The sequence below is a fragment of the Lepisosteus oculatus genome, chromosome 15, assembly GCF_040954835.1.
Source record: "Lepisosteus oculatus isolate fLepOcu1 chromosome 15, fLepOcu1.hap2, whole genome shotgun sequence".
Lineage (NCBI taxonomy): Eukaryota > Metazoa > Chordata > Actinopteri > Semionotiformes > Lepisosteidae > Lepisosteus > Lepisosteus oculatus.
This window is the reverse complement of record NC_090710.1, coordinates 1,098,824-1,121,403: the sequence shown is the minus strand read 5'-3', so window position 1 is coordinate 1,121,403 and position 22,580 is coordinate 1,098,824. Positions and strand designations below refer to the sequence as shown.

General features: G+C 37.4%; 1 protein-coding gene across 9 annotated transcripts in view; it reads left to right on the top strand.

Annotated features, from left to right (window-relative positions):
* The window catches only part of pde9aa (phosphodiesterase 9aa), a 66,844-nt gene that overhangs the window by 27,581 nt on the left and 16,683 nt on the right, over positions 1-22,580 (top strand). For 4 of the 9 annotated variants that reach the window (XM_015363563.2, XM_006638966.3, XM_015363561.2 and 1 more), the window contains 5 exons: positions 6,625-6,679; positions 8,165-8,235; positions 13,435-13,519; positions 18,552-18,627; positions 22,279-22,353. In XM_015363563.2, coding sequence (XP_015219049.1) covers positions 6,625-6,679; positions 8,165-8,235; positions 13,435-13,519; positions 18,552-18,627; positions 22,279-22,353 — 362 coding nt within the window. Of the gene's footprint in view, positions 1-2,428; positions 3,202-6,624; positions 6,680-8,164; positions 8,236-13,434; positions 13,520-18,551; positions 18,628-22,278; positions 22,354-22,398; positions 22,474-22,580 lie in introns of those variants that run through there. The other 5 variants (XM_015363564.2, XM_015363562.2, XM_015363569.2 and 2 more) reach the window with 4 other exon arrangements.

Genomic DNA, 22,580 nt, shown 5'->3' with positions numbered 1-22,580 from the left:
GTGTTGCCATTGATTGGCTGAAAGTTCCATGGGCATCAGAGTCCCACGTGGGTTATCCAGCCCTACCAGTCCCTGATTGGTTGATCAAGGTGAGATATGAGTCACTTACTCCTGACACTTAGGAATGCAGTCCAGATGTCCATCTGGCACTCCCTAGACAGATAGGCGCCAATGGATGACCATTGATCATGATAGCCAGGCTTAGCTAAGTGCATCCCCCTTTGGAGCTGTCCTAGGAAACTTTATCAAAGGAAACCTTAAATCAGCCTGAATTAATAGTTTCTCTGTGGCTGCACCACAGAGATGAACAGAGAGATGAGGCCTAATTTGGGAAAGCTCAGAAACACTTAATTCTGCCTTATTAATAAGCCTCGCCGCTACACCATGTAGGTCGGATAAGTGAGAATATGGTGCCACCAATGACACAGTTATTCATGCAGAAGTCAATGAGGCACACTGCATTATTATTGTGTTCACCGCACCCATGGACACCCACCCAGTGCTCTCTCATAGCTGGTATTATCGGATCCCACTTTGTCATTCATATTACTGATGATAAGGAGTATGCCGTGTTCAGAACCCTTGGAAACCTCCAGTTGCAATTGTTTATGCCAGTCATTTTTTTCCTGCTCTTCGGCTTCATTGGTTGGACCATAACAGATCAAGATGGTAAGTTTGCAGTATGTCTGGCTTGTAGCTAAAATGTGGAGCACTCTCATCATTCTTTCACTCACTGGTTCCCAGTCCAGTAAGGATCTGGCTTTTTCTTTTGAATCTGTGATCCCTCATTTGTTATTTGATAACCAGAACTGGTCCACCAGGGCCCTAGTATGTCAAAATTGTATTTCATTGAGTACTTGTGCTGGATGTTTCATACATGGGTTGGACATTCCATGTTCCAAGGTGGATCTTGGTTTTAGGTCCCAGTATACTACCCATCACACTGTTGATTTCCAGGAGGCTTTCATCAGGAGTGATCATAGCCTGTCGGTTGGCTGGAGTCAACTGAGAACCTGCTGTTAGTCACTTTATTCATTGTGGTTTTCATAACAGGTTTGTGACAAATAAAACTGAAATTCCTGGTTTATATACTGTACAGTAGATATGCTGTTTTTTAACTTTTTGAGAATTTAATGTACCAGATATTTCCCATTTGATAAATATGATATACCAAGAGTATTAAAAATAACTTACACTCTTCATTCTACAGTGGAGTGGTAGAGTTGCTCAGATTGGTTACATATTCAGAATATGAAAAGATCTGGCTAACATAATGTTAATTGGACTGTCTTGTTTTAAGAAGGTATATTGGAAATGTATAATTTTAGGAAGAGCTGTGAGTTGTTGGAATAAACTGCCTAACCATGTTGTAGAGGGTGGTTCGCTAAGATTCTCCAGAAAACATTGTGATACTCTTCAATAAACTTTGCAGCAATTAAACCTGCAATATGAGATTAGTGCTGTTCATTGACTTTATGATCTTAAGTTCTCATGTTTGTTTATTTTTGTCAGGAGACATCCAGTACAAAGAGAAGATTTGGCAAATTAGCTACTGAGTTCTAGCAACATAGAGGAATGTTTTACCACATTTTCAGAATCGAGTCCCATACACTTTAAGACCTAACAAGCACTGTAGTTTTGATATCCATTGTCCATTAACTGGTTCTCAGAAAAGGTGTTTTATTTAACCACACCTCCCTGCCAATAAAGATGTTTCATGTGAAAGTTAAAGGTCAGAGTCCCCTTCTTTCAAATTTGTAATGTTGCCAACTTGGAGACACTTCTGGTTTCCAGGGCAGCAACTTTATCAGTTTACGTAGCACATATTAAATTACAGGATTACATTTTAAGAGCTGATGAGCACTGTTTTCAAAGAGCAATACCGATTGTATGAAACCTTGCTATTTATCTGTACTTTAATATTCCTAATATTATACAAATAAATTGGTGGTTTTTATCCGGAGTGTTATCTAAACCTGCTGAGTATAGAATTCCCAATTAACAGAACATTCACCTGAGTCTTCACATACTCCCCACGGTTGGAGTCACTCAACAATCTTGTCAATCAACTCACCGCACCACTACAACCTTTGTACCATCACCTGAGAAGAGAAAGAGACTACACACACCCTCTGTCTTGTGTACTTTCCATTCTTTACCCTTTTTTACACTATGATCCCACGTCAGAAAGAGCTTAATATATCATTTAAGAAAAAAACACAACTGCTAATACTGCTAGCTCATAGGCATCCAGGACAGTGGACTAAAAACAGCCAATCCTAATCAGCATTAGTAGGGTATGGCAAGCTGTTTGCCACATCTTAGGGAACATTCAGAAGAAGCTGATGGTATAGACACAATTTTAGCCAGCAGTGTCTGACCCATACGAAGCTACCTGCCTTTCAGTTGGAATACTCTCCTGGTATGAATCAATCAGGACCCTTTATTGTGTGATCTGCTGAAATTGAGAGCCACAGGATTTGGTTTTCTGTATCTGGATTCCTGGTCTCTCTGTGGAGGATACAGTGGAAAAAATGTGTGGAAGTATGTAAAACTATGCTTAATTTCCCAGAGCTCTCTGGAACTCCAGCACATTTCATTTTTAGACTATTCGTATTCCAGGACCACTAAGCACAGCAATGTGCTCCTTGTGACATAAAAACGTGTTTTTACGATCTAAAAATACCTTTAAATAGACTTGAAGCTTAAATAACATTACTGGAGATAGAGTGGTGCTTTCCTACGCTGGCTGACTTTCTGTGTATGTTTCCAATGTATATTGCAGCACTGTCTACAGTGTGAGTGTAAGTGGGGAAGCAGTCAAAATAAACATTTTCAGACAGAAAAAAGCTTTAAAAAGGCTTCTAGTGAAGATCAGTCTTCAATCGGATTAATTCAGTAAATGTACCAGAACAGTTTGTGATGAATCTCAACCAGTATTGAAACTAGAAATGAAGGAAGCCCTGAGCAGCCGGCGTGTGTGAATTGTGCTACTGATATGTAGTTTCAACTAATGACAGTTAAGAGCATGGCTGTAGAAAATAAGAAGTGGGATACACCAAACAATTCATTTCAAAGTGAAGTAGACGTTAATTTTAGTAATGAAACTCTAGGACTACTGAACAATTTGAATTTCATCAAACCAAACACCCATGGCTAATTGTGGAGAAAACAAATCTCGGCTACATGACATATCAACAGGTAGGCTATCTGGGTCCTCGGGAAACTAGCTAAATGGAGGGTAACATGCTCTGTGAGCTCTGCTCCTCATGCAAACAAACAGAGAAGTGCACTCAAAGCAAATTGTCCTAAAGTGGACATAATTTGGTGTAGACTATTGTCTGTGATCAAGCTAAACAAGTATCTCATACAGCCATAACTAGCAAAGAGGTCATTTTTTATGTAAACAATATAAAATCCACTTAAGTTTTGCGAATAGAAAATTATCAGAAATTGAATTTGACTGATTTGGGATGAATTTTGCATTAAAGATGTGTCCGTTTGCTTGAACAAAATAAAGTACATTGATTGTGTTCATTGCACCTTTGTTAAAATAAAAATGTTAAAATCATGTTTTTACTAAAATAATTACAAAGATGAAAATATTATCCATAAAGGGGATTTATTTATTTTTGCAAATACTGTTACCCATGGGTTAAATATGTAATGTGTGTAGCTGTGCTCTGCCTCTGCCTCTACCCCTAACTGGCGGTGTAAAATGCACAATGTAAATGATGGGAAACAATGAATAAACAGATACCTGTTAAAATTTTGAATCCTGAAGAATTTGGCATTTACTGTATAGTCACAAATGAATTTTTGAATAAAGGCCTTTCTCTTCTGTATCTGTGCCAGGATTGCAGAAACCTTCCAGCACATCGTACTAGGGTTGTATAAGAACCTCACTGCTGAACTAGAGTTGTGCCAGTTTTCTCAAAGCTTTTAATTTGTACTTAATCTATCTGTTCACAGAGAGTACAGTCAACTGCAATGAAAATACACTCCTCAGGTTATGCAGCTGTGAATATTTAAAAAGGTTGACATAATTTCATGTTTAATAGGCTGGTGCTATAAAGCAGTATAATTTAGGCTGTTTAATAGCTGTAAAACAGAGGAATTATTACCTATTGCTGTCTCTCAGGATTGTACAACTATAAGATTATTTCCACCCTTGCAGATTTATAGTATATGTTTGCTCAGATGTTAAGTTATGGATGTACTCATAGCAAAGGTTAGAGTTACAATCAACCTTTTGTCAATGTCTCTACACTGTGACAGGATCCTTTCTTTCCATCCTATTTTCAGTTATGAAAATGTATGTTCGTGATTTTCATCCTAAAGAACTGGCTGTCTTTTCACAGTACAACTTGAAGTTGTCTAACTTAAAAATAAGCCGACTTTGTAAGTACATTTCAGGATTTCAAACACTGTCCTGTTCTCAATTAAACTTACTCCTTTCTTTGTGATCACAAATTATTTTTGTCACTTATTTTTTTAAATGGAGTTATATTTACCTATGGACTAACAAAAGTTAACTCAAGTGATTTAGACCTACAAAACCAGTTTTTATACATACCTGAATGTAATTGAGAAGACATTCCTTCAGCAAGTGAATCCTGTTCAAGATCCATCCATTTTCCAACCACTTCATCCAATTCAGGGTCATGGGGCAGTTCAAGGTCCCTTTCAGTTTTTTATTGAGATAGAGGGCAGTCAGAACTGTATACAGTAATGCCTTGCCAATCACAAGGTTTATGTTCCTGAAAACATTTACCTTCATTGTAGGTAAATTTGTGGTTGGTAAACCTAAAAGACCTTTTAGGAAAATAGGGTTAGTAGTCACTATTAAAATCCCTCATTTTTTGATATACAATGAAGTAAAATAATAGAATCAGAATAAAGTAAAATGCAAAATATTTTGGAAACAATATTGTATTGATAGTTTTTAAGTGGGGTTCTGACATAATACTTACCTTTATTGCTGTGATGATGCCCGTGTAGATTGGGTCACGTGGCACGTACAGTGTTGTTGTATCACTTCTTACACTCACTCTGATAGCTTCTTCGATTTTCTTTAATGTCTGAATTGTAGAATCATTTACACCAAACAACTGACCAACAGCACTTTTGCACTTCATGCACCTTATCAAGCACATTCATTTTTTCTTCCAAGTTCTTCACTAATGACTATCACTTTTATTTAGGAAATCCCTATCACTAACATTTTTGTGTACTATCAAATATAATCAAAGTCCAATGCAATAATGTACTAATATGTGCAGAACAATTTATGATTGTGAGAGAAATTGCGGACATATCTCAAGCCAGCACACGGCAAAGCTCATAAGTGCTTCTTAACTTCACAGATATTCAAAATCGTCGATGGTATAGAGTCAAGTTAAAATTGTATTCAAGAAATTCCACACAGGTAAATTTGAGTATAGCAAGGAATTACTGTACTGATTTCACTGATGTTTTACTGACACTGCAGTCCAATAAACTGTTCTTTGTTGTTTCAAATTGTTTTGTGAAATTGCTTTTCTTTCCAAACCTAAGACAGTAAAATAAGTCTTTAAGTATTGAAGTGTACTTAATCCACCCATCGTAACCATAACCCTTAATCACCACAATAAGTCCTTCAAAAAGCATTAAATAAATCAGCTTCAATACTGGAAATTTCTGATAATTTTAGGATTGGCGCAGCATCTTTTACTGCTCGTTGAGAAGTCATATTTGCCCTAATTAAATCCTATTATGGGGGGTTCTTATTCATTCCCCCACTTACACACACTACAAACAATATTCCTCAGAGCTCTTCAGTCTCTCTGGATGATTCCTAAAGATTCCTTTGGGCCTTTTACACACACCTAAACATCCAATTTCCTGACTGTATCCCCATTCATAATCTTTTGTTACTGAAGAATTCTGCATCACCGTTGGAGGTTCTGGTCTGCTTCTTTTTGGGATTCTGACAGGTTCTTCCCTACAAGTTGTCACACTTCTCAACCAGACAAGTTACACCGGTAAAGTTCACTAATTCGAATCCTCTTCTCTGTGTTATTAGGGTTTGTCCAAACTACTTAACTGCAAGTAATGAAAGCTTGCTTACTTAATGCTTAGTCACTGCAAGTTAATAATGCTTGCAGCCAGTGTGATGGGTGCATCTCTGCTCTGACACTGTTTCTGGGTCTTGGGTTTGAGTCCTTCTGTGCTGAGTTTTCGTGGTATCCTTCCAGTCCATGCTGTCCAGGTTAATTGGTATCTCAGCATGTGCTGGTGGATGTGAGTGTGTGCCCTATAATGGGCTGCCATCCCATGCCTGCTGGGTTAGATGTGTGTCACCATATGCACTACTTTCTTATTACAGCCCAACATAAAGACTGATCAATGTGAAAGTTCTGTGTAAACAATATCCAACATAACACATGCTATTTGAACTGTTGAATAGCTTCAGTAATTTATTGTGGTGTATATTCCTTATTAAGATTTGGGAGCCCAGTGTATCCATATCAGTGTTTTGCAATTGGCTTTGCAAAGTTTTTTGCTGCAATATGGAGGTTATTTGCTGTATGTTATTGATTATATGTATGATTATGTATATGATATATATGTTGCTTTTTTCAGATAAAGAAGAACTCTTTCAAAATGTTTTGACCCAGGTAGCTGAACAGTTTTCCAGGTAAATACATTATGTTACAAGATTCTAATATCCCTGGACCTGCCTCTTAACATTGTTTTAGATGTACATGCTCACTGGTGAAAATATATTTCTTCAGTATTTGTGTGAAATATATCAGTGTATACCTGACATGCAGATGCTGAGCACTTGCAGTTGACTTATTTGTGAATCAAGTATAATTTAAGACTCCAAAATGCCTAAACCAGTAAAGGCAGTGGCTCACAGTGTAGGCTGGACTTAAAGTGAACCTAAAGCACAGATGTTGCTAGTTCAAACTTTTACAAAGCCCATTCACTGACTATAACCGAGATTTCCCAGATAATGGCAGTTGAATGCTGGTAAGTGGGATTGAGTCCACAAGGATTCTTTCAACTTTTAACACCACAGTGGGCCCTGGGATTTTCTGTGTGCCTGTAATATCAAGGTAACTTAATCTGGAGATGTCTCACTCTTCTGATCAGCTTTAACTCTCCTGTAAGGCACCATTGGGCACAGATTGCGGAGAACAATGAAGGATTCTGACAGGTAGACATGTCAGAACATCTTTCCCACAGGTTAATACTTAGATCTATGCTATTGTGTGAGCTTTATAAAACTGACTATGCTGTGTGTGTGTGGGTATACATTTATTTATTAATAATAGATTAATGTTTGTGATTTCATAATTGAAAAAATAAAAAAATTAGCTGTGCTCACTTTAAACAAAATCTAAACCTAGGGATTTTGTGGACTGTTCAGTTGCTGTCCTTTATCACTGCATCATTGTATTAAGCTGTGTAGAATAGATTGCTTTTCTAACATAATGACAATTATAATAAATACTCACAGATTTTGAGATAGAAGGTAATAACCATCTTTAAAAATTTACCTAAAGAACTTCGATATCATAGAGAAAATCCAGAGAAGAACAAGAATATTCTATTCTAGGGATTCCAGGGATATATATTCTAGGGATAAAGATGAGAAGAGTGGAAAGGGAAGATTTGATTAAGGCTTTTAGAATTTTAAAGAGTATCAATTATATTTACATTAGTAGCTATTTCAAATAAAGTTTGGTATGAGGACATAACTGGAAAATGAAAAGATAAATTTGCACCTATACTCAAAAGTAGGTTTTATACAGATAATTATTATTGCACGGGATGGATAACAGAATACTTCTAATGAAGAAGGTAAAACTTGGACCTTTTAAAAACATCTGGCACTGTGATAGAATCACTTCATAGGAAAATGACAATATGTAGTGTTATTATTAAATTTACTTCTGTTTATATTGTGACTCAAGAATTCAGAGAAAAAATATGGAAGGGATTTCACTATTAAGCTCTGTAGTGACCTTCATCAATCTCTTAAGTAACAATTCTTAAATGAGTATTGAAAAATATTAGATATGTCAGCAGAAGTGGTTCTTATCATTTTTAATGCACTAAAAATGTAAATTCATTAATATTTTACAAGATTCTAAACTAAGCTTGTGTTCTGCAGGGCATTCAAAATAAATGAGCTGAAAACAGAAGTCACAAATCGACTGGCGATGCTGGAGAAAAGAGTTGAATGTAAGTAATCATCTCTGCATTTGTGATTACCTTCGTTGTTTATTCACTGCTGGGCAAGACAAAGGTTACTACAGAACAATCTGGAAGATCAAGGTGAAACTGTCCAAACGTCACAAATGTAACCAGAAGAGTTGTAACTTGGCTCCTTAATTCCAGGCAATGGAATTGAGATGGGATAGGTTTTTAAAATTGCTTCTGAACTTAAATTAATTGCACTCCTAGAAAGGTACCCAAGATTGCACATTACTATGTATTAGCATTTTCTCATCAATTTGTGACTGTTACCCAACTACATCTTTGTTAAATTACTCCAGCATTCATGTCCCTTTTCACAAAAACTGTGTTTTATACATTTTATTATGGTTATCATTATATTTTTTCAGTTAATTATAGGTTTAATTGAGGTGTTTTCCCACTAAACTATGCCAGTTTTATTTGAATAGACTGTTGAAGAGTCCCTGTTAAAGTAAAATAAATACCACATGCTAAACAGGCTTCATGCCAAATTATAACATATATATTAACTCTGCATCAATGGTCCTTTACTAGTCACAACATTAAGATACACCTGCTGCTGTGTAACAGTGACAAGGCTTTTGGTTTGCTTAGCACAAGTTGTCAACCGCCATCTTACATTACAGGCATCTGGAGTGATTAGGGCTTGTGTGAGGTGATTCACTCTAGCAAATTCTCATTAAGGTCTTTTCCATTGTTGCAGGACTCTGCACTAATCTGGCAGGCCATTGTTTACAAAGTATCCCTGGAAACCAGTAATGAGCAGCCAGTGCTGTGGAGCTGTAATGATTGTGGGTTTATTAAAGACATTGTGCCTTTGACATTTGTGTTTGATTGGGAAAGGAAGATGAGAACATTTCTGCCTAATCTTCTCTTTAAACTCTCAGTAGTGTAATCTTGATTTTCTTAAAACATTGTTGATTAATTTTTCTATGTTCAATGTTTAAACTCATGAAGAAGGGATTTTGCTACAAACAGGCTGGTATCCAGTTTTACGGCTCAGCAAACATCATCTTACACTGTGCTTCTTAAATGATTCATTTAGGTGCTGTCTTTTATAAAACAAATAGAGCAAATAGCTGCTTTGGTTATGTTAGAGAAACCATTATTTAACTGAAGGCTTATGATATTTTCTGCTATATTTCTTGAACTCACATTTTTGAGAAAACTGACATTTTTGCAAATGTTCCTCTTGTTTACAATGCAGTTAACATTCTCTCAGGCTTGAGCAAACTCTTTGCAGGTAATGAAAAATGTTGATATCACTGAGTCATTGTACTTGTATTTGTATTATTGCCCTTTGTAGAATTAAACTGAAAGGCATGTTTTACTGTTCATCTCCTCACTTTAAGAAGTTGCTTATAATGCTTAAGGAGACCTGTTGTGGGACATGTAGACATGTAAATAATTCTGTTCTGACTGGCCAACACATTATATACATTTCTTCACTTTCCTATACTAGACCTTTTTTCTGATAGTGTTCCAGTGTTTTTAGTAGGGAATAGTAGGTCGGTAGGTTCCTTTTCAGGCCATAAAGGCCCATGGGGAATGGGGGGCAAGGGCCACCATTTTTCTTGACCATCCAACACTGGAGGTGGAGGTGATGTGGTCAGCATCACGCTCCGGCCGGCCTGTTACCCCAGGTACTCATTTGGAAAGCAGGCTGAGTGGACCTGGGAGCTACATCGCTGGCCCCTACCTGGGATTGAACCATCTGAGCTACCACGGCTCCTTTTAATAGGGAATATGATGGTTTAAACTTATCCATAATACAGACACAGCATTTCTTTCAGATTTTATTGTCATGTTTATCCATCCATCTATTTCTTAACCACTTCTTCCAATTCAGGGTCACAGAGGAACTGGAGTCCATCCCAACAATCAGTGGGTGCAAGGCACTGTCCACCCTGAATGGGACACCAATCCGTTGTAGGGCACACGTGCACTCTTATACCAGGGCCAATTTTTCCAGAAGCCAATGTATGTTTTTAGGCTAAGGGAAAACTGGAGCATCTGGAGGAAAGCCACACGAACACAGGGAGAACATCCAGGCTCCACAGAGATAACAATGTTAACCATTGTGCCACTGTACTGCCCTGTCGTCATATTCTTTACATTAAAACTGATTGCTCATTTGTACTAACATTATCACCTATTATTGTGTGGCTTCTGTGTTCTGCTTTACCCACTACAATGTGTTGAAGACAACAATGCCCTTGTAATGTCTCCACTGTGTGGGTTAAACTGCTGGTCTGATTCTGCTTAACTCTGTGTCCACTTGGTGCTGAGTTTGCAGAAACTCATAAATAATATGCTTTACACAACATGCAAGAAAATCATAATATACAGTGAGTGCAAAACTATGGATTGGCTTCATCACTCTGTTCTCCTCCGCACTGATAGCTGATGTGTGGTGAGCGTTCTGGTGCACTATGGCTGTCAGCGCATCATCCAGGTGGGGCTGCACACTGGTGGTGGTGGAGGGGAGTCCCCATTACCTGTAAAGTGCTTTGAATAGAGTGTCCAGAAAAGCTCTATAGAAGTGTAAGGAATTATTTTTAATAATTATTAAAAAACTGAAATGCATCAGACTGACAAAACATAATTCTTGACATTTTTTTCTAAAGGAGCACATCTACACACCTCATCTCAGCAGTTATTTGTGGTTATTGCTTTTTTCCTTGCTATGATAAAAGTCTCACTTTTATTATTATAATATCTTTTTTTAACATTCTGCCAATTTTTCAAATTACTATTTTTAAATCCATTTTGGAGTTACTATATTTTACAGCTCTGTTCAAATCCATCAATAGCTCATCAGGTTCAGGGAAGAGAGAGGACCAAACTGATATGAACCTTGTTCATCAGGCAAAGATATTTTAGATGTGATATGCTGCTTTGTGTCCTCGAGTTAAAGATGTTGATAAAGGTTTTGTAACTGATGAATCATGTGCTCCATTGTTTTAAGATCCTCCTTAACTGACCTTGCAAGATTCAAGGTCGCTTAGTGTTGCATAAGTCACCTACTGTACTCACAGGGAGCCTGTTTAAAAAAAAAACAATTTTTTATTTTTTTTGTAGTTCACAAGAAACAACAGCAGACAAACATTGTGTGGCAGAAGAATCATTTAGTGAATCTGTGAAAACTTTGGCTTAACCTGCTTGGCTGAGGGCCAACCTCCTAGCCAATGGACAGGAAGGCTGGAACCCACCAGGCTTGGTGTAAAGGCATCCAAGGTGCAGCTGCAAAGGTGGAGATGGGGTGGAGGAGGGGGTGACATGTGGTATATATGGGAACTGAGGCAATTACATCAGAATTAGTTTGGAGTGGAGACAGCTGAGGTTGATTAGTTCAGCTGCCTTCATCCCAAACTTTTGCTTCATAAGCAATTTTGTACCCAAGCTGCAGCTAATGTAAAGTGATTCCCATTTGCCATTTGACATTTAAGCTGAAAGGCCTCATTAGACTGAAACTGTGATATTACAGGATAACATGATTTTACTGTAGAAGTCATCTGCCACCATATCAAAACCCTGAAAGGCTCCATTAAATTGTCTTCAATAAATTAAATTCTTGAACTACTTTAATAAATCTCTACTAATCTAAAATCCAAAATATAGTAAGATTTAAGAGTAGCAGAGATATTATCGGTGTCACAAATGACCCGCTGAGAAAACAGGAAGATGAACCCTATGCGGTACCTTAGGAGGGCTAGGCGAGAGGCGAGGTCCGAGTCCAGTTCCGAGGTTAGTAACAAAAGGTACAGTAGGTGAGTAGGTTTCCAATCCAGAAGAGGGCAAGGCTGAAGTCACAGTCAAAAGACAGTTCCGTGATACAAAAGGTGAAGGTCAACGAGAGGGCTTCCAATCCAAAAGGGCAAGACAGTAGACAAGGTCGAAGGAAAGTTCCAAGGTTCATAACGAAGAGCAAGTAGGATACAGAAACTAAGGCAAGGTAGAAGCTCCAAAGAACAACCAATACTGGGCAAGGAACAGAGGCTTCTGGAGGGTTTAAGTATTGTGCGAGGGAGAAGGTGCGCTAATTGATGGAGTGTCGTGGTTGGCTGATTGGCAGGAGCGGTGTTGTTTACTAGAAGTGCAAAGGAACAAGTAATAGGTTTATTCTATGCTGAAAAAAAGGAATAAACCTGAAGAAGGCTCCACGGCCGAAACGTTGTGTTTTCTTTCTTCTTCATTTCAGCATGGAATAAACCTATTACTTATTTCTTTGTATTGCAGTTAAGGTGCATTGTTCAGAACTTGTAGGGAACTATTTCCTCTCCAGTTTTCATTAAGTCTTTTGTTTTAGGAATGCTTGTGCCTTATTTATACTTATGTTGTGGTTTCTTAGGGCTTTAATATACTTTTGCTATGTGTAACTACTCTGGACTATTGGAATATCATGGTGTACTATTGTACACATCCCTTGGAAACATAGATTCCATGTATAAAAGTACATTTTAGCAGTCAAATACAATCCATTCACCATGGGAAATTCTTATAAGGAATATGCTTTTCTCTTGATCATTCTTAAAATGAATTTGATTTGTAAATTAGTCACTTTACCCCACACTCTGACAGGACCTAGACTTATTAGCTTTCATTCCTGCCTTTTTACCATCTTCACAGAAGAAAACATTGCTATTTTGTGCATTTTCCCTGCTGGACCCTAAAAACTAGCTGAACGGTTTCTAATCTTTAGGCATCTTAAGCTTTGTGTCATCTTCTTTTGATTAAAGGATAGTTACAAAAACATAATCATAACTTTTTTGTATGACCTCCAGGCAGGTCTTGTACTGTAAATCATAACTCTGCCTCCAAAAACTCAGTGTTTCTAAGTTAGGCTGAACAGTTTGAGAAAGAGGCTGTTGTGAGAAGAACACAGTAAAAGGAGGCAGCATTAGGAGGGTTATTTTTACTTTGTTATCTGCCATGGTAATTTTTTTAGAATAATACTTGCTCTTCAGAAAGAAATCTAACCCCTGCCTTTTTCACTGGTGGCTCCTCCTTTGTAGGTTTCCTATTGTTTGAAAGAGAAGCAGCCCAGGGAACAGGTTTGGGGGCATACCTGGCGTGGTGCAATGTCAGCATCACTACTGTATGTTTCACACAATTTCCCTGTAGCGAAACCTTACCCATCATCCTCACTGTTCCCTGGTAACCTTTCTGTTTAATCTCTTGCAGTGGAGGGACTGAAGGTGGTGGAAATAGAGAAGTGCAGAAGCGACATCAAGAAGCTTCGTGATGAAATGGCTTCCAGAAACAACAGGTGAGTCCCTCTTCACTGACTGCAGTCTTTAAAGGTGTCTCTTCCACTTCACGATCACGGATACTGTATGTGAATGACTGTCTAATCCCCAGGTGGCTGTGTGGATGTCAGAGTTAGCTAAACTTCAGCACAATAAGTGCTGGAGTTGTGTAAACTCAATTGGCTATGCAACAAGAGGTGCTTTCTCATGTTGATCTTTTATGAAGTCTAATTTCCTTGCTCTTACTTAAATATTTTTTTATATTCTTGTTACTTAAGCAAACCATGGAAAGTACTGCTATAATTTTGTTGCTCATAAAAATCTACTGTAACAGATGTACAGTATGTGATCTTAGCTCTCACTTACTGATGTGTTCATTATACTAAAAAGCAACTGAAACTACTTTTTTAAATTAGACACATTCTCACTGTTCTTAAGAGCTGGGCAGTGTCTACTAGAAATGTGATCGAAAAAAGTAAAACAACTCCAAAACTTTTCTTGTACTTTGTAGGGTAATTATTTTACAAAAGATCCTTAAATAAGGTGTTTGTCTAAATACTGTACAGTATAACCATGTTGGTTTATAAAAGATCATTCATCTTCCTAGTTTTATATAAAATATTCCATTTACTTTTTAATAACGAGCAAAATATTTTAACTAAAATACACTATTTTGTATAATTAGAATGGTATTTGTCAATTACAGTACATTAAATGTCTTTGGAAGGTGGCTAGCGAAACTCTCAACTTCTAGGACTAAACCTTCAGTTCGGCAACCCTACATTACAAACAATGAAGGCAGGGGGTACAAGGCTGGGATGTTCTGTTTAGATTGGATGTTTTTAAAATGCAAAATTGAAATCAAAAATATTATTAAACACATGCACTTTTCTTCATTCAGAGCTGCACAAATTACTTTATAGTTTAAAGATATAATACAATACCATTTATAAGTTATATACTAGGGGATATGAGGTCCAGGATCACAAGAAATAATTACTGTAGAAGGGACAGACAGAGCAGGATGGGTTTTGAGGAGGTGTCAGAGTGTTTTCTGTTCCACCAAAGAAGAAAATCAGCTGAACAGACAGAAGAGTGAAGAGGAAGAACAACCATTAAACAAGCAGGTGAGCAAAAACAAAAAACACAGTTCTTTCCAGCCTCATTCAAAACTGATTATTTATTTTCTGGACCTCCTTATTGGGAAGTCCTCATTGCCTGGCAGTCCAGCAGGAGTAGTGTTAGCCTCAGTGCCAGGGCGAGTAAGCACTGCCACCTTGCAGAGGCAACCGTCATTGTAACCTGTCAGAGAGGTGGAAGGTAGCTGGGCTTAGTTTCTTTGTGACCTGCACAGGAAAAGACCAAAAAGACCGAAGCTTGTGCTTGCGATAGGGTAAACAGATCTGGACCCAATCGAAGATGGCGATTCCAGGTGTCTTTACCTTGTGTTATTAATCATAAAGCCTTTTCATCTAGTGCTGGCATTCTGCCACTATGTACATAGGAGACGTTTGAGTGTCCAGAGTCTGTCCAGAGGAAGTTGTAGCTTGTGCCCTAGCATGATGAAGGCTAGTGAGCCACTACCTGTGGTTTGCTGTCTGGCCCTGTATTGAACCAGAGTCAGAGGAGCATGGCTAAAAAGGAGCCCTCAGCCAGATTGACATTGGTTACAATTTTTAGTTACTGGTTCAGCCATTTCACTCTTCAGTTTGCCTTTGGGTTGTAGAATGAGTGCCCTGGTCAGCCAAAAGGGGCTCAAACTCAAATATAAACTACAGCCTATTGTTAGTGGTGATGGTGGTTGGCAGTTCCCAGCAGGCAAAGAGGGAGTCCAAGTAGACCATGACAGCCTGACTTGTGACTGATCCCATGGAGTCATAGGCCATTATGAGGAAGAGTTGATGGAGTAAGACGCCATATAACTCCCCACAGATGTCCAGCTGCAGATTATCCCAATCTAGGGACTCGGGAGGGGGTGGTGCAGAGGCAAGTCCTTTGATTTCTCTGTCTATCCCTGACCACCACACCAGATCCAAAGCACTGTTGTTTGATTTTCACTATGCCCAAGTGACGTTCATGTGCCATCTGTAACCTACATGCTGGGACAGCAGTGCAGGTATCACAGGAGGCACAGGAGTCTTTCCTGCAGGAGAGCTCAATTTTGATGCAATGGAAGGTGGCTAGTACAGCAGGGACAATCAAATGGTGACACAAGACAAGACTACAAGTCTATAATCTGAAATGCTGACTCACCCACCTGCTGCCTGTGTTGCCTGAGCAATATCGTCTTGAGAATAACACTGTCAAGACTCCCTAGCTCCATAATGTGGTGTCCCAAACATTAGCATGACAGTTTCTAATAGGTTAGAAAAAATATCTTTAATCTGATGTGAGCTGAAGATAGAAAATCAGGCGAATTTACAAGGGAAATGTTTATTACATCCCAGAGTGTTGGGGCTGAGAGGATGTATTGCAAACACCTGAAGAAGGCTCCACGGGCGAAACGTTGTGTTCTCTTTCTTCTTTTTTTCAGCATGGAATAAACCTATTACTTATTCTATAGAAGATGTTTAGGAAAAGATAATAGGGTCTTGGAGGTAAGAGGAAGAGATGTGGTGATAAGAGGAAAGTGAGGGAGTGGGACACAGCTGCTGCATGAAATCTGGCAGGAGGAAAGAATCAGTCAAGAGTAAAGTCTAAAATTTCAGGTTTAGAGAGAGAGAAAAGAAGGACTGTGTGATTAATATTATTGAAAGCCCCTGGGAGGCCATGGATAATTAGAATAGAAAAGCTCTCCTTACAGACCCAAAACGTATCTCTTGTTTCTTTCTCTCATATTCAATTAAGAAACCTAGATATAGATTGAACAAATATCACAACAGTGAACATAATATGAAAATACAAATGGAAAATTAACTTATCATGCAATGCACGTATCCTTAATTTCTTCACACTTTAGAAGTCTTTCCAGAATATTTTAATGCTATAGTGGTTAGTTATCTAAACAGGGACAGTGTAAAGTAATTGCAAGACACACTAAATAATCCTGTCTGTTTTGTTTGAGAGAGGGCCCCTCAGTGATTCATGTTCCTCATGAGAGGCTTGTGGAAGAATCTCAGTGATTCTTCAACAAGGATTGATAATTGGTTTCTTGGCACATTATGTAATGATGTAGAGCGTATTCTCTGTGCTAAATGTCCTTATACTCGGTTTCCATTTACATAGTCTCGTCTTGAAACTGTTGCTGGGTACATTGTGTCAATTAAAAGAAAATTACATGAAAATGCAGGTAAAACATTCCATACTTTTGGCATTGGTAGCACACTGATAGTTTTCCCAGTAGTAAATTTAAGGGGAGTTATGCCACACTAATAAATTCCCAGGCCACTCTGCTCCCTCCAAGAGCTTAGGTGCCACTTCCTCAGCAAGCCCTGACTGCTGTATGTAAATAGGCAGTTCAAGAGATGAAAGGGAACTTTTGAAGAGGCATTGTCAATGGAGGGATACCCAAAGCCAGAGTTACCTTAGCAACTAGTCATATAACCCATGTCATCCTGTTCTCTGACCTAAAATGTTTTAGGTGAAACATATTTGGTGTAACAGGATTTTGAATTTACCCAAATCTTGTTGCATTAATGCACATTCCTTGTAGGTATAGGTACATAGGCTCTATTCTGAAAATACAGCATTAGACATCCTTGAATGCTCTTAAAGCTGTTAAAATTATGTCCATCAAACTAAGCAGTTCTCAGTTCCTAATTCATTTACACCTCTTACTCATTCATTATTGTGCAAACTTTCATGCTAGTATATTGAAATACCTGGTCATCCATCGGATACACAGCAATCAATACTTAAATATGTTAATGAGCAGCAAAGAAGTGATTTTTGGCATTGCTTCATGTAATCATATCAAGCAGTCCTTTAGCTTCAGATCTGGTCACTGCTCAAGGTTTTGGTTTCTGATTGGACATTCTGTCTATGCTCAGAAAAGTTGTTCTGTGGACAGAGGTAGTACCTCTAGTGAGGTGAAACCAAAATGATTGGAATCCCACTCAATGATATGTAATAATACAGTGTCAAATTACACACTAATATGGAAGCTCCACACTCTAATGCAGGGGTTGTGGCAGGAGTTATCAGTGTCAGTGTATCAGTGGAGGCTTTGGATGTGAAGTTAATTAGTTCTACAAATGCATGTGTCAGAAGAAAAAGGAATACGGATAGAATCCGGTTTTCATTCATAGGTTGTGTTTTTTGCTTGAAGAACAGTAAAAATGCATGGAGGGCAACCCCCTGGACTGGGAAGTGTTGCCCTTCTCCCTCTGGGATACTTGACCATATCTTTAAATAAGGGTTATTTTTTAAAAACATGTCTGAGTTTTCTTAGACTGGTAAAAACTGCTGCTGTAATGTGTAATGAGTAGCTTGAGTTCCCTAACTTGAAGCTTATTTTCGTTTCACATCTTAACATTTTTTGGAGAACAAGCACCAGCTTTGTACCCCACCATCCACACATTATCACCCATACAGCACCTCCTTCACTGATGGCCTTGTTTTTACAGCCAGGCTGTTAATGCCTCAACCAAACAGTTTAAAGCCAAATCAGCATTTCAGATAGCTCACACACCAAAGAAAAAGAAAGAAGACAAGTTCTGAATTAACATTTAGATTTGAAGTTGTTTTGAAGATGGTATGTTTCCTAAAGGCTGCTGCCTGCCATCTGTCTTTCACAGTTGCTAGCAGACCCTCACGTTATGGAATTCTATAGAATCTTGTCAGGATGTAGCAAAACTATTGATTTATTTTAAAAGATAATATAATATGAGTTACTATAATATCTTATATATGTTTCGCTTCATTATGCTTTCAATTTAATTTCAGTATTGTTTCTAACACTATTGGTACAGTATACAGTATGTAACAAGTCTAAAAATATAAGTTGCTCAGGATTTCTCTGCTGTGTGGGTGACCTCCTCTTCCTCGACTGTTTGGTTCGTGTACTATTCTTTCTTTCTTTGTTTTTACCATCCCATGCACATTGTGCTCAAGACTCTCTACTCCAAACAGCTTCCTAGATGAGAACAAAAAGCTGACACCTCGGCGTGATGTGCCTTCCTACCCCAAGGTAAGTTCTCAGTGGGGTCCTATCAATGGGTTCCTTCTTAGTCAGAGCACCAGGTCTTGCAGGCTTCTCTCTGGTTCCATTTCGTTGTTGAGTGAGGAAAGTTCAGCCAACAAGGAAAAGTGTTCCCTTCTGAGGGACAAGACATGGTGCTTTGGTATCTTAAAACAGAGCTCAAATAAGGAGTAAAGAACTAAAAAAAAGACTCACTTGTTTTTTTACAGAAATGGTGGTTTTACTATTTGAGTGTTTAATGAAAATAAACTGTCCACATAAAAAAAAACCTTTGAAAATGTTTTTGTACATAAATAGTAAGTGTCCAATGCAGTTGCAGTTTTAAATCCATTTTTGCAGTTTTAAATCCATTGACAGATTTAATATATATTATAGCACAATTGATTCTTACTACATATGTAAAAGTTTTTTTAAGTGTTCACTGTTGTTCTTATTACTGATTTTACTTAAGTTTAATGTCTTGACAAAAATATACAATTTTCAGCGTAGCAGGTTAGGTGTAATGGTGATCGATTGATCAGAATTAGAATGCAGATACTCCTGTGTTTTTCACGCATGCTCAATCAGCCAGTCAGCATCTTCTAGTTTTTTTATAAGAATAAGAAAATGGCCTCTATTTGTGAATGTTCTAACACAAATTCAAAATTAATTTTGCTATTGGGACAATACTCAGTTCAAAATGTCAAATTCCAGTGATTCATATCAGCTGTACTTAAAGCAGGGTAATAGTAACTGTTTAAAAAACACGGTTGTTCAGACCAGAGTCTGGAGGGTATACGTCTGGTGCACTGCACACTTATTATTTATTAATTAAAATTAGATTTACCAATTAATTGGTGAATCTAGTTTTATTTGTTTTAAATATATAATTTCTCCACATACCAGTGAATAAATACTGACATGATGTTTTAGTTTTTCAAATTGGGAACTGGCAAGATGTAATTTATGATCATAAATAAAAAACTTTAAGATTTTAAAATCAGCATGCTGGTCTATGAGCAAGACGGTAGATCATCCTAACAGAGACAATTATGCAATCATTTGAAAACGTAACTGAGGTTTCTGGTTTTAAATAACAGTAATGAAAAAAACTGTAATAAGTCAAAATACAGCTGTCTGGTAAGATCATTTTTAGTTGTTTAACAAATGCAGAATTATACATTTATGTATAATTTCATACTGCTTTGAAAATAAAGGCCATTACCTTTATAAAGTATATTTTAAGTATATAAGTATATTAAGAGCGTTCCAAAAATATAGCATTGTTCTTCCCCACATTTGGTACTTCTAATGTGTCTTAAAATGTCAACATCCTGACAAGCTTGCAAAACATCAAGTGGATTCACCTTCAAGACATCAGTTTCTATTCAGTATGACAGGAACAATGTGTACTCTTAAACGTATTTTGGGAGAGGTCAAAAGGTACAGCAGAGGCATTTAGCAAAACAGGGACTTCACCCTTCAACTTCTGAAATAAAAATTAGAGCTATATTATTTGTGCCAAAAAACCACTTCAAAATATAGAAGTCTATATAAGACTTTTGGACCAATTTCTTTGTAGTTGTAATCCAAAGAGGGAATTTGTGTATTAACTGTAATTTAAAGAAGCACCACAGAGATATAAGCTTCTGTAATCTTGTATAAACGCAATACATTTTTCTCCGTGGTGCTTCCGTAGTAGTTCATAGGACTAGAATAATAGTAATAATAATATTACAGTAAACAGAATGAGGCAGTGAATAACAATATTACATCAGGAAATTAATTCTCTGTGGCTATTTGTGTAACCATATACTTACTCAGCATCAGAACTGGTTGTCTCATATCTGGATTGCAGATTGAGTATTTTAATTTGCACTGGGACTCAATAACATTACGGCTTTTCTAGTGATTTTACCTAATTAGTGTTCTCTGTAAAACACATCATATTTTATATTTTTAAAATTGGTGTCTACATATATACAGAGCTGCTTGAAAGTATGTGAGCCCTCCATCTTTCATTGTCTTAGACAAATAATCTTTAAGAAATCCTTATATCTGAACTCAAATATTTAATTAAGATAACAGTCATATATACATACATATAGTTTAATTATTTATTATATAAATCATCTTTATTTAACAGAAACTCAATGTGTGAAAAATTCAATTCAAGTGTTCACATATCAAGCAACTATGACACCAACCGAATGTTTCCTGTAGTTACGAATAAGTCACTTACTTCTGCTTTGAGAAATTTTTGCCCATTCTTCTTAACAGAACTGTTCCAGATTTGTTGGCTGTCTTGAATAATCAGCCTGTCTCAGGTCCTTCTATTGGTTTGAAATCTTGACTTTGATTTGGCCACTCCAAAATACGAAGTCCATCCTTTGGTAGGTGTGAGTGAATGTTTGCTGTCATTGTGACGTCGAAGGACCCATTTTGGGCTTAACAACTCACGGACAGAGCACCTGATGTTGTCCTCCAGAACATTTTGGTGTGACTCTGAATTCAATTTACCCTCAATGAGCAGGGATGTTCTTCTAGAGAGCAAAGGTTTTCTCCTAACTACCCTTCCATGACTTCCATTGCAATTGTATTGTATTGTATTGTTCAGATATGAACATGGACATCAGCTGCAGGATGTGGTCCTAGGGTTCTTTTGGACATCCTGCATGAGTTTTCATGTTGCTCTGTGAGATTATTTTTGAAAGACATCCACATCTAGGTTAAGTCACCTTGGTCATAATTTTTCTTTACTAGTGTAGTATTTGTCCTACAGTAAACATTTTGGTTTTATAACCCTCTCCAGACTGATGAGTAGACAACACTCTTCCTGAGGTCATTTGAGGTCTCTTTAGATCATGGCAAGGTGTATTACACTAACCTATATGGGTAAGACCAAACTCACTAGATTTGTTACCTTTATATAATAGAGGGCCTCCCAGACTTTGTCCTGGTGATTAGTTCTTTGATTTAATCTGGAACCTAATTATTTTAGGACCTGCTTATACTTACCATGTTGAGTGTGCCAATGAACCTTGTGGTTCACTTAATTTTGCACATGCACATGTTAATTCTTATTGACCTATTTTGTTTTCTATTGCATGCATCAGTTCCTCTAAAATACATAGTATTTGTGCAAATAAACCCTTTTGTTTAGAAAAGTGAGGACTAGTTTGGTTAAACAAGGATTTCATAGTAAAAATGTAACATTTAAAGAACTAAAATTGGGGTTCGCTAACTTTCAAGCAGCACTGTATATACATTTTTGTGATTTGTAATATTTTGAATATGCTATAACCTACTAAAACACATCTTGTATACTATTTTTTCAGTTAGCTTTATTTCAAAATTGCTATTTGATGTCTTAGAAAGATATGACCCCAATGTTCATAAAATCTTTCCTGAGAGTAAATAATGCTGAACTACTGCTCACTGCTGGCTTGAGCAGTGCAAGAAGTGCTAACAACTGAAATGAACAATAATTAAAACTGAATTTTAATTATTGACAAGCTGTTAATTTCAATGTAGTAGAACTTTAAAATCATACAATGTCTCAAAGTCTTTACTTATAGGAGATTCTTTGGAAGCCCATAGAATAGGATGTGAGCTCAAACTTGAAGGGAATGGATTAACACTGAACTCTGTCATCTGCAGTACATGCTTTCTCAAGAGACCATAGAGGCCCTTAGAAAACCATCATTTGACGTCTGGCTGTGGGAGTCCAATGAGGTAAGGGCACAGCTGGGAGTAAACTGGCTCTTTGTATATTCGCAGTACCATTTGTCCCAGGAGACGGTGGAGGCCCTGCGAAAGCCCACCTTCGATATCTGGCAGTGGGAACCCAATGAGGTAATGGCTGCCTTCCTTTATTTTCTACACAGAGATGTGTCATCTTTTTATCTGACTCTCCATTTTTTTAGTAGCCATTTACTAATAAACTCATCTCACTCCTATGG